Below are 17,500 nucleotides of genomic sequence, written 5' to 3'. Positions count from 1 at the left end.
GTTAGACTGTAACTAATATTAAAAATTATTTTATGTATTAATATATAACAAATGAAATTTCTATTTAATTTAGGAGATTATTCTGTCAAACAGACTATAAATTTAATTAATTGTCAACAAAAATAATATTATAATATAAATAATATATTATAATAAATAGTATTGTTATTATTATAATAAATGACAATTTTTTCAATAAATTTTTTTTATAGAAAAATAATTATTTTTAAACAGTAATTACAAAAATATTTATAAATTATTTTTTTTTTTGGATTATATTTTTTGTTTAGTATTTTATTTTTTTCAAGTAAACTGATTATGACTTTAATTACAGCTAAAAATAGATCTCATAGATATACAGTATATGCTATAATTATGATATTTATTAATAATATAAATATTAGATAACTATTTAGTAATTTTAATTATTTTGAAAAATAGCTATAAATATTAATATTCAACACTGAAATATAATATTTTTTTTAAAAAAAAATTGTGTATTTAGTAGATTTTAAAAAATATTTTGTTATTTAAATTTAAATAATTCCTATTTAATAATAATTTTTTAAAAAAAAATTGTTTTAAAATTTCTATTCACACCCACACCCACCCATTCAAACACACACACACAAACTACAGGTGCGTTCATCGCAGAACAACATATGCGACAATCTGTTGCCCAGCCGTAACCTACTATTACAGACCCGACTCATCGATCAGGTGTCGTCAATGAGGCCGAACATCTATATCGGCAAAGTGGACAACTCGGCAATGTTCAGGCGCTGGTATTACGAAGTTACTATCGATCACATCGAACTGGTCACCCATTTGGAGCCACATTTTCGGGTCGGTTGGGCCAACACCAAAGGTTACGTACCCTATCCGAGTGGTGGCAGCAAATGGGGCGGCAATGGTGTCGGCGACGATGTCTATTCGTTCGGCTTCGACGGCGCCGACATCTGGAATTCGGGTCGACCTAACTATGTCCGGTCGGTGGCCGAAGATCAGCCATATTTGGCCAAAAACGACGTAATCGGTTGTATACTCGATCTGAACATACCGTTGATAACGTTTACGGTAAACGGTGTACCCATTCGGGGATGTTTCAAAAATTTCAATACCGACGGCATGTTTCATCCGGTGGTCAGTTTGTCGGCCAAATATTCGTGTCGTTTTTTGTTTGGCGGCGATCACGGCCGACTCAAGTTCGGTCCACCGCAAGGCCATTCGCCGATTGTACAGACATTGTTGCCGATGCAGGAGATGACTATCGAACAGTGCTTTCAATTTGGCGAACTGGCCAAAGGTATGTCCCGTATATATGATGATATTGTCTTAACACTAACCTAACCATCAAGTAGTCAGTTATATATATATATATCATATTTTTCTATTTACTACTACTACTACTACTACTAATTATTTATTTATCTATTTTTAACACATACTTAACCGTAAGTTATTATTGTATTAAATTACTGTATATTATTTAGTATTAAATAAAAACACTTTATATTATTATTAATAATATTAATAATAATTTATTATTATGTTTTTTTTTTCTTCAACAAACTGTAACCTTTTAATTACAAACATATATACTAAATATTAAAGTGTCTAAAAAATGATAGTTTATAAAGATTGGTTTAAAGTAAGTAATTAAAAATATTAATTATTTTTATGTAATAATTTTATTTTAATAAGCCTATAATATACTGTATATGATATACAGTAGTATATTTGGATTATATTTGCAGCATTTATTTATATCAATTCAAAATTGACCATTCAATTATAAAGTATAAATTTTAGATAAAATTTATAAAATACAAATATTAAAATTAACTTTTAAAATATATAATATTTTTAACTTTAATCCAATCTTTATGTCCACCTAATAACTATTTGCATTTTTAGACACTTTAATGTCTAGTATATATAWTTGTAATTAAAAAGTTACAGTTTGTTCAACAACAAAAAAAAACTAMTAATAATAATAATAATAATAATATAAAGTATTTTATTTAATACTATTGAATAYATTTAATATATTAGTAATACAATAATACTTACGGGTTAAGTATGTATTAAAAATAGATAAATAAATAATAATAATAACAACAAAAATGACTCATAAAAAAAAAAAAAATTAAATTACATTTATATTAATAAAAAAAAATTTTTTTACTCCCATTCCCAACAACAACAACAACAACAAACTACAGGTGTTATGTACGGACCGTGCAGTCAGGCCGTCGATGAGGTAGCATTCGTACCGAAACCAGTGGACACCAAAGACATAGCACTGGCACCGTATATCGAAAGTGTCCGGGACAAGCTGGCCGAAAATATACACGAAATATGGGCCATGAATAAGATTGTACAGGGCTGGTCGTTTTCGGATAATAGGGATGACCAACAAAAACGACATCCCTGTCTAACATCGTTCGAAAGGTTACCGGTTTCCGAAAAAAAATACGACATCACACTTGCGCTGCAAACATTGAAAACTATTATGGCGTTAGGTATGTATGCCACCCCTGGGGTGGGTGTGAGGGTGGGTGAGGGAGTGACTTGCTGGGGGGGGTGGGGGTATTCTATAAGTATCACGGTGATAATTTTATTCAGGGTTGCTCTAAAGGTTTTCTATTTCGGGGGGTGGGGTGGGGGTATAGGAGGAAGTAAAATGGCAAAAATTTGGGGGTATAGGGAGGGGGTAAACATTTTTTTATTGCATTTTTTAGTTGACAATTTTTTGATAAAATTTTTATTTGACATTTTTATTTTAAAAAATAAAATTAATATACCGATAAACACTTTAATGTTAACATAATGTTTACTATTATTATTGGAGAAAAAAACTGTAATTTAATAATTATTAGAAATATTTGATTTTTAAAAAAAAAAATTTAGTTTATTTTATATTAGATGTGAAGTTTGGTACAATTTTTAATCTACTAATAGTATTTTTTATCTAGATAAATTAGATAAAATATTTTCAAAAAAAATTTATCATTTAAATTATTATTATTAGAATAGTTTAACTTTTATATAATATAATTTAAAGTTTTTTTTTATTAAAAAAAATAATCTTTATAAATTATAAATTTTTGTAAAATAAAACTGTAAATTATTACAATAAAATTTTTAATGAATATAAAAAAAATATTTATAATCAAGGTAATTTTAGATAATTAAAAAATTCATAATATTTTTTAACTAAATAAACATACAGGTGCTACTATAAACTACTATAACAATTATAATACTATAAACTAATTTTTTTGCTGTTAATAGGCTATCGTATAACTGTTGACAAACAGCCGACACGTATCAAATCTATACGACTGTCCAACGATCCCTATCTACAATCTAATGGCTATAAGCCGGCACCGTTAGACTTAACCCAGATACAGTTGGTACCGAAAATGGACACACTAGTCGATATGCTAGCCGAAAATACCCATAACGTTTGGGCAGCTGAACGCATATCCCAGGGCTGGACCTATGGTCGAGTGGAAGACCATCTGACCCGTCGGAGTCCACATTTGGTACCCTATCGGTTGGTCGACGATATCATTAAGAAAGCTAATGTGGATACGGCATCGGAAACAGTGAAAACATTGATAGCCTATAGCTATAATCTGGATGCGCCTACTGTTGACGCGGCCACTGATTCGGGCGCTGGTGGCGGCGGCAATCAAAAGTTGGCCAATGCTCGGGCAATGGTGGCCACTACCGATTTTCGTAGCTATAGAGCGGAAAAAACTAATGCCGTCAACAGTGGTAAATGGTATTTCGAGGTCGAGGTTCAGTCGCCCGGTGCCATACGTGTCGGTTGGGCTAACATACAGTTTTCGGCTGCCTGTGAACTGGGCGGCGACGAACACTCGTACGCGTTTGACTGTCTGAATGCCCGCAAAATTAGTAACAACTCGGTGGAGGCATTTGGCCGACAAGTATGTAAACACCTGTGTGTGCAGCAGCACTGGGATTACCTGATAGGGTCCGGGTCTAACATTTTGGTCCATTTTTTTTGTTTAGCCGCAAACCGGTGACATCATTGGCTGTATGTTGGATCTCGAGGACAGGACTATTAGTTTCAGTTTGAACGGTGAACTAGTATTGGATACGGTTGGCGGTGAATGCGCTTTTGCCGAACTGCCGGCCAGCGATTCCGGTTATGTACCGGCCTTTACACTGGGTATTGGCCAACGGGTACGGCTGATATTCGGCCAGGACATCAATGCACTGAGATTTTTCACTCTATGCGGTCTACAGGTGCCGTGTTGTTGTTGTCAACTCTTCTATTATTAAACATTATTTTACACGACTGTCCTCTTTTATATATCATTATATATATAGGAAGGGTATCAACCGTTTTGCGTAAATATGAACCGCAATATGACATTCTGGTACAACAAAGATGAACCCGTTTTTGTCGACGTCCGGGACGACTCGCATCTGGAGGTTACCCGTATACCGGCCGGCAGTGATTCGTCGCCGGCCCTGAAAATTGCACACAAACTGTTTGAAACCCAGGAGAAGGCCAGTTGGGAATTCCTACGGCTGTCGCTGCCGGTCATATGTCACGAAAATTTTATCGACGAACTGGAGAAGAGTACCCGTTGGGAGGAAGTCAAACGTCGTATTAGGAGGAATCGGGCCGATAGGTCGGCCGCCGGCGGTTACGTACATTCGGCTAAACTTGAACAGCATATGCTTCAGTCAGGTATGTGGTGTGTTAAGTGGTTTGGTTTGGTTGGACAGGTATACCGTAGTACCTGAGTTTGTTTGTTGGTGTGGTGGGTATCCCCCCCCCCTAAAAATTCTAATTGTTTTTTTAGTCTAACTGTTTTTATATAAATATTTAGCTAACTGTCCTCTTTTGAGAGAAACAATATATTCATATTAATTATAGAGTATTATGCAAATAGCACCGTTAGATTTTTTTTGTAGGACAGACATATCAAAGACATACAGTATATAATACTAGTGCTCTAATAATAATATTTTTTTTATAACTTATATAAGGCTTCTCCATATCCGATGTAAAAGAACTGCAACGAACCTACAGTGACGAAGAGGGCGGCGAAACACCGACACCGCAGCCGATGGCCAGCGGAGAGTCGCCGTGGGGTCAGCGCAAGCATCAGCCGTCGTCGTTGACAAAAACGAAAAGTTTTGAAAATGAACTGAAAGTGCCGACAATGGTTGAGGCGCAACAGATGATGGCCGGCGGCGGCCCAGGTGGCCAACACCACCACCACAAACGGTCGACCAGTGTCGAGGCTATCAACAAACTACGCGGCGCCGCTGCTGCCGGACCAGTTGGTGGTCAGGATCCGACCGAAATGGAGCGTAAACTACGATCGCGATCGCCGTTCAAATTTTTCGCTCGCAAAGATCCCGGAGCGGCCGCAGCCGACAAACTCAAGAAACAACGAATCGGCGGCCGAGCCGAAGAAATCGGACTGGACGGTCTGGTTAGTACACCGCCGGCCATTGCCATCAGTAATGCATCGTTTCGTGGTCTGTCGCCACCGTTTCCCATGTCCAACAAACTTCATGTGCCGGGAGGACTACAGCGAGACCGGACACCGAGCAGCAACAATCGGCGGCCAACATTGCCGGCCGCTGGTCAGCTCGGCTCACGGCGTGGCTCACGGGCCAAGATTGACACCGATTTGTTACCGGACGAAACCAACGATCTGCTCGATCCGACTGTTCTCGATCTGGTGGACGAATACTTCTACGGTGTCCGCATATTCCCGGGTCAGGACCCGAGTCACGTGTACTGCGGTTGGGTTACCGCCAACTTCAAGCACTACGACAAGTCGTTTGACGCGCAAAACGTACGCAAAACTACACTCCAGGTCTGGGCAGAGGACGGCCGACTATCGGATTTTTTTGACCGCCAATACGCTTACGTACTCAACGCTGGCAAACTGTACGGCGAAGTTCATGAAGACGAGGCGGCACAGGGAGGCTCGCGATCTAATCAGGGTATTATTATTGACACCCAATTTAATGGCCAATCAGCTCCGGTATTTAATATTTCCCGTTGTTTTTTTTGTGTGGTGTAGGTATGTTTGTTGGCTGTCACGTTGACACCAGCACCGGTATGGTTAGTTTTACGGCCGATGGCAAACCAACCAAACACAAGTTCCGCATCGAACCGGGCATCAAACTGTTTCCGGCCATCATATTCGAGGCCACCAGCAAAGAGTGTCTACAATTTGAATTAGGCCGCACACCAACTACACTACCATTGTCGGCGGCCATATTGAAGACCAGCGACAAACATCTGGTACCGCAGTGTCCGCCCCGACTGAAAGTTCAGTCATTGCAAGCCTATCAGTGGTCACGAGTGCCGAACCAGTCGCTCAAACCGCATGCCCTGAAGCTGTCGGATATACGGGGCTGGAGTATGCTGTGCGAGGATCCAGTATCGCAGCTGGTCGTCCATATACCCGAAGAGGACCGATCAGTCGACATACTGGAACTGATCGAGTGTGACCGATTGCTACAGTTTCACGCCCAATCACTGGCACTGTACGGTGCACTGTGTTTTCAAGGTATGGGTGCCGATTTGTTTGATTTGTCTACAGTTCCCCCTCTATATCATGTATTATATGTTTGTTGTTTTAAATAACAAAATAGGTAACAATAGGGCCGCCCATATTATATGCGCACATGTCGACGAAAAACAGCTCATGTATGCCATACAGTCGCCCTATATGTCTGGGCCGTTACGTCGGGGATTTGCCGATCTCCTTATAGCCTTGCACCTGGAGGTTCACGCCAATGCCCGATCGTTGACACAAAACGAGTTCATTGTACCCTTAGGGGACAGTCTGAAAAAGTTATACCAAAACGAATCGATGGTACACTCGATACAAACGCTGGAGTGTGTGTCCATTCGACCAGTGATGACAATGTCCGAGCGGACCGACAAATTTGATTCAATCAAAGATCTGTCGTCACCGTATTTTCCAGTCGACATACTCAAACAGTTTGTTATGGAAGCGCTGGATGATGCCGTGAAAAAAGGCAATCGACCGAATCGGGACCCGATTGGCGGCAGTACTGAACATTTGTTTGTACCGCTGATCAAACTGGCCGACAAACTACTGTTGATCGGCTGTATCAACGATCAGGACTTGGAATGGATACTCATTCTGATAGATCCGGAAACGTTTGACAGGGACTACGATTTTGAGGCCGAACCACGAATGAAGGGTCTGATGCAGATGAGTCTCGAAGAAGGTATGTGTGAAGATCCCGGTGCTTGCAATCTGCAATACTAACTATTGATTTTTTTTTGATGATGATTTGACCTACAGGTGCCAAACTAGAGATGTGCCATCTGTTACACCATTTACTGGATCTGCAGCTCCGACATCGTGTCGAATCGATTATAGCGTTCAGCAACGGCTACGTCGGGGAACTACAGGCCGACCAACTGCGCCGTTATATTGAAATCAAACAGGAAGACATGCCGGCGGCAGTGGCGGCCAAAAAGACCCGAGAGTTTAGGTGCGCACCGTTAGAACAAATGAAATCCATATTGAATTTCAAAGATTTCGATGAGTCATCGGCTGGCGATCAGAGTCCGTGCGGCGAAGATATTAGGGAAAAGTTGGTTACATTGCACGGAAAACTTATGACCCGAATCAAAGTAGTGGCCGAAGAGGAAGGCGCTAGCGGTGGTGGTGACCAAAGTTCCGAATCGGCTAGTGGCGACGATATTGGTGTCCGAAAAACGTGGACAAATCGATTGGTTTCTATTGTCAATAGTGTTAAGTCTATCGGCTATAAAGTTTGTATCATCCGATAGGACAGTTGACTTAGTAGTAGGCATTTCCCACCAAAAATATATATATATTAATATTTTATAGGAGGAGACGGCACCCGAAGAGGAACGTCCGCCGCCGGAGGACGTGCTGACCAAGAAAATAGTGTCGACAGTCATCAAGTGGGCCCAGGAATCGGAAATCGAGAACCGGGAGCTGATTAGGCAAATGTTTCATTTGCTACTTCGCTGCTACAATGGTGTCGGCAAACTGATGGACGCCCTACAGAAAACCTATGTTATCGGCCATCTGTCCAAATGCGATGTCGAACAGTTTGTTCATCATTTGAATAAAGTTCGGGCACTGTTACCCGGTATGGACTGTCCTATAAATTTTATATATATATATACTTATATTTATATTAAACTACTGTTTATATCGTAAATACCGGTAAACCCTAATTTCTTTTTCTAACACAACCTCCCTATCTATCTAACTACCAGTGCAAATGGGACCGGACGAGGAAGCGGTAATGCGACATTCGCTGTGGACAATGGTCAACAATCGGGTCTTTTTTCAGCACCCGGACCTAATGCGTACACTAAGGGTACACGAAAACATAATGGACGTCATGATGAACACACTGGGCAAACAAAAATCTAATCCCGGAGGCGGAGGCAGCGGCGGCGGGGGTGACTCAGAAAAACTATCGGATACATCGGAAATGGTGGTCGCCTGTTGTCGGTTCCTATGTTTTTTCTGCCGTTCCGGTCGTATCAACCAGAAAGCCATGTTTGATCATTTGAACTTTCTATTGGAGCACTCAAACATCCTACTGTCCCGGCCATCGTTGCGCGGAACTACACCCCTGGATGTTGCCTACTCGTCCCTAATGGAAAACCCGGAACTAGCACTGGCCCTGCGGGAACATTATTTGGAAAAAATTGCCGTCTACCTGTCCCGTTGTGGACTGCAATCAAATCAGGAACTAATTGATAAAGGCTACCCGGATGTCGGTTGGGATCCCGTTGAGGGGGAACGGTATCTCGATTTTCTACGATTCTGTGTTTGGGTTAACGGCGAATCGGTTGAGGAGAACTCTAATCTGGTCATACGGTTGTTGATCCGGAGGCCCGAGTGTTTGGGTCCGGCATTGAGAGGTGAAGGACCGGGACTGTTGGCTGCTATCAAAGATGCCATTCAGATGTCCGATAAGATTACCCGCGACAGGGAGACAAAGATAGCCCGGGGCGAAGCCCAGGAGGAGGACGAAGATTATATCGATATGGGTGCAGCCATTCTGAGCTTTTACTGTGCACTGGTCGACCTGTTGGGTCGGTGCGCACCCGAAGCCAGTACCATAGCTCAGGGCAAGAACGAGTGTATGCGAGCCCGGGCTATACTCCGATCGCTGGTACCGTTGGAGGACTTGGAGGGCGTACTGTCGCTCAGGTTTTCGCTACAGTTAGGCGCAAAAGGTAGGGAAGGGGAGAAAGGTTTTGAATTTGAATCTAACAGTGCTTTGAAACTATTGTTTTTTATTAATTAGAAAAGTCCGATATGCCTACCGGCCTACTGCCCAGTCATAAACAATCGATAGTACTGTTTCTCGAACGAGTCTACGGTATCGAAACGGAGGAAACTTTTTTCCGGCTCCTGGAGGAAGGTTTTCTACCCGACCTGCGGGCGGCCACTATGTTGGAGACCGTCGACGGCGGCGAATCGGAAATGTCGCTGGCATTGAATCGCTATCTCGGCAACGCTGTACTACCGTTACTGATCAAACACTCGGCATTTTTTACCACTGCCGATACCTGGGCTAACCTATTGGACGCCACACTACATACTGTCTACCGATTGGCCAAAGTCAAGACACTGACCAAAGGACAGCGCGAATGTGTATCCGATTTTCTGGTCAGTAGTCCGGTTGATGTCCTAACTGTTGTTTCCATAAATTAAATTATTTTTTTGTGTCGTTGACATCCGGCACCTGTAGGTCAGCCTGACTCGTGAAATGTTGCCATCAATGCTACTCCGATTGCTACGTAAGCTATGCAACGATGTATCGGTGCTGACCGACTACACTACTGTTGCACTGAGACTACTGACACTTCACTACGAACGCTGTACGAAATACTACTCGACCGGTGGCCAGGGATCCTATGGATCGGCATCCGAGGAGGAACGCCGGCTGACAATGGTATTGTTTAGCAATATATTCGACTCGTTGGCCAAAATGGAGTACGACCCCGATCTGTTCACACAATCGTTGCCCTGTTTGACCTCTATTGCGGCTGCCCTTCCGCCCGACTACTCGCTGACCAATACAAATCTGGACGACATTATCAACAAAAACGGTATTTTATTTTTTTGTGGTCATACCATCACCAGTACATACCATTATCACTACTATACATACCATCATCACTACTACTATACTATACTAAAACACTACCCGATATACTACTACATTATTACCGGTAATCAATCTATCTCTGTATTAGGTGGAAGCGATGGCCCGTACGTACCGAACCCGGTAAACACCCAATCGATAACCCTATCCCCCGAAATGGTCAATTTGGTACAAAAATTTTCCGAGCATTATCACGATGCCTGGGCATCGCGCAAGTTTGAAAACGGCTGGCAATTTGGGGATCAGTGGTCATATAGGAAAAGTCATCCGCGATTGAAACCGTATCAGCTGTTGACCGATCGCGAAAAGGAACGGTATAAGGAACCGATCAGGGATGCCATCAAAGCACTGTTAGCCATGTCCTATAAGGTACTGTTGTTGTTGTTGTTGTTGTTGGTGTGTTTTGGGGACAATATTTTGAGGACAGCCCTACTACGGTATTATATAATCTATTGATATTTTCACGTTTATATATTTAGGTCGAACAGTCCGAATCAGGACAGTCGACTCTGGGCCGTCAGACATCGAGAACCGAAATGAATCAGTCGGTTACGATTGCCGACTATAATCCACAGCCGGTAGATATGGCTAATCTGACGCTGAGTCGCGATATGCAGACACTGGCCGAACGTCTGGCCGAGAATGCACACGACATGTGGGCTAAAGGTGTTAAAGAGGAAAGCGAAGCACTGGGCGGTTGTATTCATCCGCAAATGGTAATGGCATATACCTGTGCTGATATTGATTGATTTTTAGTTGTAATTGTTTGTAACGACTGTCCCTTTTTCAGGTACCCTACGATTTGCTTACCGATCGGGAAAAGAAGAAAAACAGAGAACGATCTCAAGAGTTACTGAAATTTTTACAGTTTGAAGGTTACAAAGTGTTTCGGTATGTATAGAAAAAAAACCTACCGGTGCTAATGTAATACTTTTTATATTGTATTGTTAGTTGTCATTAAAAAAAATCCATACACTTGTGATGTACTAATTGTTTTGTGTCTTTTTTCTCTCCTATTTGTACTCTCTTTCTATGTGTGTGTTTGTGTGTATGCCTACTATTTTTATATACCGTTCCTAAAAAAATACATACCTGTCCTGCTGTCCACTAACTGTTCAATTAAAAAAAACATAACAATTTAAATATATTTTTGTGTTTTTTAAAAATATAATTATCTAATTATATGTTATATTTAACTCTAAAATTTCATATGTCTTACCATTTACTGTATAAATATATATATATAAATGTCTTAACAATTAATAATTATATAAACAAACAAACAAACAAAACATAACCTACCAGTTCTGACACCATTCCTCCCGGTGACCCAAGAAATAGGTTAGGCTCAGTACTGAGTCCGGATGCCGGTGCCGGCGGCAGTCTTGGCCATCCGGGACATCCGGCCGAAACACGTTTTGCATCGTCGCTGTTGGAAAAACTACTGCAATATCTGGACATTACATCCATGAGCTTACGGCTACTGAAACCGTCGGCCAATCACACCCGTCGTATGTCATTCAAACAGAGCTCCCGTGATGTCAAGTTTTTCTCGAAAGTGGTGTTACCGCTGATGGAAAAGTATTTCGGTGCTCAGCGAACTTTTTTCTTGACCTCACCGACGGCTACCACTACTGGTAAAGGGAGTGTCCGATTAGCATAACTGTTCCCTTGAATTTAATTGATTGATTTATTTATTTAAAGGATCGGTAGCCGCGTCGGGCATTGCAACCGTACGCGAAAAGGAAATGGTGGCCAATCTGTTCTGTAAATTGGCCGCATTTTTACGATCAAAACTGTCGGTAATCGGTGTCGACGCCAAAATATCCGTACGCTGTCTACAGGTGCTCATCCAGGCAACCGATGCCAAAACTATTGTCAAATATTCGCCCGATTTTATCAAGACATCGATGTTAACATTTTTCAATCATATGGCCGACGATCTGGCAATGTGTGTGTTTAACCTACAAAACGCCCGGTTCTCCCATATCAGAGGTACTACAATGAAAACATCGTCGTCGCTCAACTACATCCAACTGGTCGTCCTACCGGTGCTTACATCACTGTTCGATCATTTGGCAGTCAATGATTTCGGATCGGATCTGCTACTCGATGATATACAAGTGGCCTGTTATAAACTGTTGAACTCGTTGTATACGTTAGGTACTAAACATGCGGATTTGACACTGAGCCGTAAGTTTATCCGGTCGGAGCTTGACCGGCATCGGGCAGCACTGGGCAACTGTTTGGGTGCATTTGCCAGCACTTTCCCCGTAGCATTTCTGGAGCCACATCTGAACAAACATAACAAACACTGTATTCACGGTAAAAGTGAGGAACATTCGCTGGAAGCCCAGACCGTACTGACCGAATTGGGCTCATCCATGCCTACATTGGACGACCTGATGGCCCTAATCGACAAATATGTCCAATCGATGACCCGATATACTAGTGAACCCCATACTATCGATGTTATTATGCCGATGTTGTGCTCGTATTTGCCGTTTTGGTGGTCACAGGGTATGTATGGTTTGTCGAAAAAGTCATACAGATTGATATGTATATCCACTCCCCTCTCACCCCCCCATAAACTACAGGTCCCGATAACGTCAACATTACCGGCGACAATCATGTGACCATGGTGACCAGTGAACATTTGAATAATCTATTAAAATCGGTACTCGTGTTGGTCAAGAATCATGTCGGTGTCGAAGGACATCCATGGATGGTCACTATTGCCGGCCATGCGGGACAAATCATTATCAATTCATCGGAAGATCTGCTAATTGATCCGGTGATGCCATTGGCACAGAAAATATGTAGTCGTGCCGAACAAGTCTATCATAAAGAGGATATGATGCGCGGCTATTTGAAATCGGCAACCGATGATACCAGTGCTGTTGAACAACAATTGCAGGAAGAGTTTGCACTGTTAGCTCGGGATGTCTATGCTTTCTATCCGTTGCTTATCAAATATGTGGACATTCAGAAAGGTATAGCATTTAAGCTCTTTTTTAAAAAATTTTAATATTAATAATTGTTTGATGTCTACACAGTGTTTATATACACATACACATACACATACACATACACATACACATACACATACACATACACATACACATACACATACACATACACATACACATACACATACACATACACATACACATACACATACACATACACATACACATACACATACACATACACATACACATACACATACACATACACATACACATACACATACACATACACATACACATACACATACACATACACATACACATACACATACACATACACATACACATACACATACACATACACATACACATACACATACACATACACATACACATACACATACACATACACATACACATACACATACACATACACATACACATACACATACACATACACATACATACATTGAAGTATTGAATCAACCAATAGAGGAGGTGGTAAATGGGGGTAAAACTGAGGGGAAAATTATAGTACAGTACACATATTACATAGCAATGATAAAACTGTTTTTTTAATATGTTGAATGAATACAGAGAAAAAAATAACAAAAAATAATTAATTAAACGATAACTTTAACAAAAATTTATAGAAAATCAATTTATAGTTTAGTAAAACAATAGAAATTATTTTAAAACATATTTATTTTCCATTTGTAAATATAATATTATTTATTGACTTTAAAAAAAATTATTGTGTCACACATATACACTATACACAATAATAAACACAAATTTTTCAACAAACTGTAACATTTAATTTCAATTAAATATAGTTTATATTTAATAGTTAAATGATATAATTTTGATCATTTAAACGGCTCACATAAAAATTATTAAAAATTTTGATTTTTCTAATTAGAAAATTTTTACTAAATTTTATTTATTAAAACACATTAAAGTAATGGGTTAAAAATAATTTTTGTTTGTTATTGATAAAAATTACATTGTATAATATAAATACAATTAACAGATTATATTGGAAATATTTGATTTTTAATATTTATTTTATATTATGTAAATTAATACATTGATAATATTTTTCAAAAAAAACTACATTATTATTAATAATAAAAAACTGTAAATATTTAATAATATATATACTAATAATACTTATATATAACTTAAATATATAATAAAATTAGTCCACATTATTATTGTAAATAATTTAATTTGAAAATTAATAGGAATTTTTATTATTAGCAATTTCTACCTAGAACATTTTTTTACTAAATTATACTACAGTATTACACTATATATAATAATAATAATTTTATTTATTTAAAAAGATTTTTTTACTAAAATAATTATATTTAATTAGTTATTAATAATAATAATAATAATATTATTATTATTATAATTATTTTTTAGGTCATTGGCTTAAAAACAATATACCGGAAGCCGAAAAACTATACCACAATGTGGCCACTATTTTCAATATTTGGTCAAAATCGCAGTTTTTCCGACGGGAAGAGCAAAATTTTATATCGCAGAACGAGATCGACAATATGGCACTGATTATGCCGTCATCGGGACGGGGAGGTAGGATAACGGCCTCCAAATCGGACAGTGCTAAGTCATCGTCAGCTAAAAAGGTATGGTTTGTCTACTATTACTACTACTACTACTACTACTACTGTTTGTATAATAATAATAATAATAATAATAATAATATTGACATATAATTAATGTAATTATTAATAATTATAGAGTTTAGTCGTATTTATTAACATATATTTATGTTTCGTATAGTAATATATACTGAGTTTTAAATTATTATTATTATTATTCATTAAAAAACTGTATATAAATATTTAAATAGCAATTTATAAGTTTTTTAAATAATAATTATTAGATAGTAGACTAGTCCACAGCACCAGAAGCTAAATTATTATTATTTTTAAAAATTTTAATTTTAATAAATATTATAATTGTTAAACGTCATAATTTAACTAATTAATTAATCAATAATAATAATAATACCTGTAATAATAATAACTATATAATATCAATATATATATATATATCTGTTTTTCCTTTAAATTTACTGTATTTTAAATAAAAATATTAACAGTTATATATTACAAACTGTAACAATGAAAATAGTCAATAGTTTAGTGTATATATATAGTGTATTTGATAGTATAATAATTAGACATTTTATAATTATATATATACCATACTGTATATGGGATATGATGATAAACTACCTGTTTCAGTGTTCAATATATCATTGATAAAATTAACCTACAAAAAACTAACTGATCCCTTATATATATATATATTTTTTTTTAATTAAATTAATTAATAAATAACAATTGTGTTATACAATCAAAATTTTGCTATAAATTTTTTTTAATAGTAATAATTAATAATATACATTATATATACAGTATATAATTCAGATATTTTATTAAATTAAACACAATTTAAGTTATTTATGTTTTTTATCTAAATACTGTATATAAATTATTAAATAAGTTATAGTATTATATTATTAGTTTATTATTATTATGTATTTTGACGATAGCATTTTATGCATAATAATTATTTTATATTTATTTATATATATAATTATAGTAATAGATTAATATTACAAATATATATATATAGAGAGAGAGAGAGAGAGAGAGAGAGAGAGAGAGAGAGAGAGAGATAATTGATTTATTTTTTATACATTGCGTTACATTATATTTAAATTATTCTAACAATTATTTATTTTATATTTTTTACAAAATTAATCAAAAATTATTATTAATATATTATTTTAAAATTATCTTATATTTTCACTCAATCATTCAATTACACATTTTTATACATTAATTAATTAATTTTTCATTGTTATTGTCAACCCGTGTCCCGGGGGGTGGGCGGGTAATGATGAATGACAAAATAGGTTAAAAAGAAACGGGAGGGTAAGCGCGATAAGGACAAGGAGTTGGCCGCCTCGCTGATGGTGGCCTGTCTTAAGCGACTACTGCCGGTCGGACTGAACCTGTTCGGGGGTCGGGAGCAGGAACTGGTCCAACACGCGAAAGAAAAATTTCTGAAACGTCGACCCGATGCCGACATTTTCGACTACGTTAAGACACAGTTGACATTACCCGATAAAATTGATCCATCAGATGATATGTCGTGGCAACACTATCTGTACTCGAAACTGGGATCTAAAAAATCGTCGACTACTGCTGCCCTAACAGGCACTGCCCTAAGTGGTAAAGAGCTGGCACTGGTAGCCGATAAGTCGTCACACCATCATCACGCAAAAGATCCGCATATGGCTGCCGACCAACTGGTCGAACGGATCATCGATATGTCGAAAGTGTTGTACGGACTTCATATGGTATGTATGTCCCCCAATGTATTATATAATGTGATTATAGTAAGTGCGACAATGTTGTCCGCGGCCCCGGTAGTTGTCTATTGATTTGTCTGTATATTAGTGTAAATGCATTGTTGTTGTTGTCGATAGCTTACCGTATTTTGTTATATAAAAATAAATAATTATTTATTTTTTAAAAAATGTTTAAATTAGAAAATGTTATTTAAATTATTGTTACTAAAATATACTGTATATATTGTAAATGCAATGTTATTAGTAGTAGCTTTTTATAATAGATTATATACAGTATTAATATAAATAGTATTTTTTATGTATAATATTTTTTTTGAATGTAATTATACAAGTAATGTGCAACTAATCTGTATAAACAATTTAAAACAATCAATACAAATGTCACCCCATTGTTATTTCTATCAATAAATCTACCTGTCCTTTATCATTGTTGTACATCTCACCCCCCCCCACCACCCGTATAATATCTCAATTGTAATACTTGTTGTTCATATCGTCCCCATATATATATATATATATATATATATATTGAAATATATATATATACATAAAGATTGACCACCCGGGCGGCCAGCAAAAGGGTGTTTGGAGAAGCTGTGTGTCCAGTCAGAGAAAGAGGGCCGTCATCGCATGTTTCCGCATGATTTCGTTGCACTCGTTGCCCAGGTATGTCCACAAAAAAAAAACAAAACAAACACCAGTATCTATATTGTTTGCACACATATGAGAAAATATTTATTTTATTATTTACATATTTATAGAGTAATATATATATATAAATTATATATATATCGTATTTATAGCAATTATTATAATTAATTGTGAAAAATTTGAAATGATTGTTGTTATAGTATATGACTGCTGTAAAAGCCTATTAATTATTGACAATATATATTGCTATTTACGC

The 17,500-nt window shown here is 37.5% G+C and overlaps 1 protein-coding gene across 6 annotated transcripts in view; it reads left to right on the top strand.

Annotated features, from left to right (window-relative positions):
• Nucleotides 1–17,500, top strand: part of LOC128954530 (ryanodine receptor-like) — a 42,548-nt gene that overhangs the window by 8,238 nt on the left and 16,810 nt on the right. For 2 of the 6 annotated variants that reach the window (XM_054300128.1, XM_054300121.1), the window contains exons 8-28: nt 640–1,306; nt 2,226–2,525; nt 3,298–3,959; nt 4,045–4,281; nt 4,366–4,732; nt 5,035–6,006; nt 6,087–6,578; nt 6,664–7,269; nt 7,347–7,822; nt 7,902–8,169; nt 8,300–9,274; nt 9,346–9,710; nt 9,793–10,578; nt 10,689–10,925; nt 11,000–11,100; nt 11,515–11,846; nt 11,914–12,729; nt 12,807–13,202; nt 14,610–14,833; nt 16,135–16,581; nt 17,147–17,259. In XM_054300128.1, the coding sequence (XP_054156103.1) occupies nt 640–1,306; nt 2,226–2,525; nt 3,298–3,959; nt 4,045–4,281; nt 4,366–4,732; nt 5,035–6,006; nt 6,087–6,578; nt 6,664–7,269; nt 7,347–7,822; nt 7,902–8,169; nt 8,300–9,274; nt 9,346–9,710; nt 9,793–10,578; nt 10,689–10,925; nt 11,000–11,100; nt 11,515–11,846; nt 11,914–12,729; nt 12,807–13,202; nt 14,610–14,833; nt 16,135–16,581; nt 17,147–17,259 (9,839 nt within the window). The remainder of the gene's footprint in view (nt 1–639; nt 1,307–2,225; nt 2,526–3,297; nt 3,960–4,044; nt 4,282–4,365; nt 4,733–5,034; nt 6,007–6,086; nt 6,579–6,663; nt 7,270–7,346; nt 7,823–7,901; nt 8,170–8,299; nt 9,275–9,345; nt 9,711–9,792; nt 10,579–10,688; nt 10,926–10,999; nt 11,101–11,514; nt 11,847–11,913; nt 12,730–12,806; nt 13,203–14,609; nt 14,834–16,134; nt 16,582–17,146; nt 17,260–17,500) is intronic. The other 4 variants (XM_054300161.1, XM_054300152.1, XM_054300145.1 and 1 more) reach the window with 4 other exon arrangements.

This window comes from Oppia nitens, unplaced genomic scaffold (assembly GCF_028296485.1).
Source record: "Oppia nitens isolate AA-2021 unplaced genomic scaffold, nextdenovo-longstitch-racon4-pilon3 scaffold12_pilon_pilon_pilon, whole genome shotgun sequence".
NCBI lineage: Eukaryota > Metazoa > Arthropoda > Arachnida > Sarcoptiformes > Oppiidae > Oppia > Oppia nitens.
This window is presented reverse-complemented; position numbering and strand designations above follow the sequence as displayed.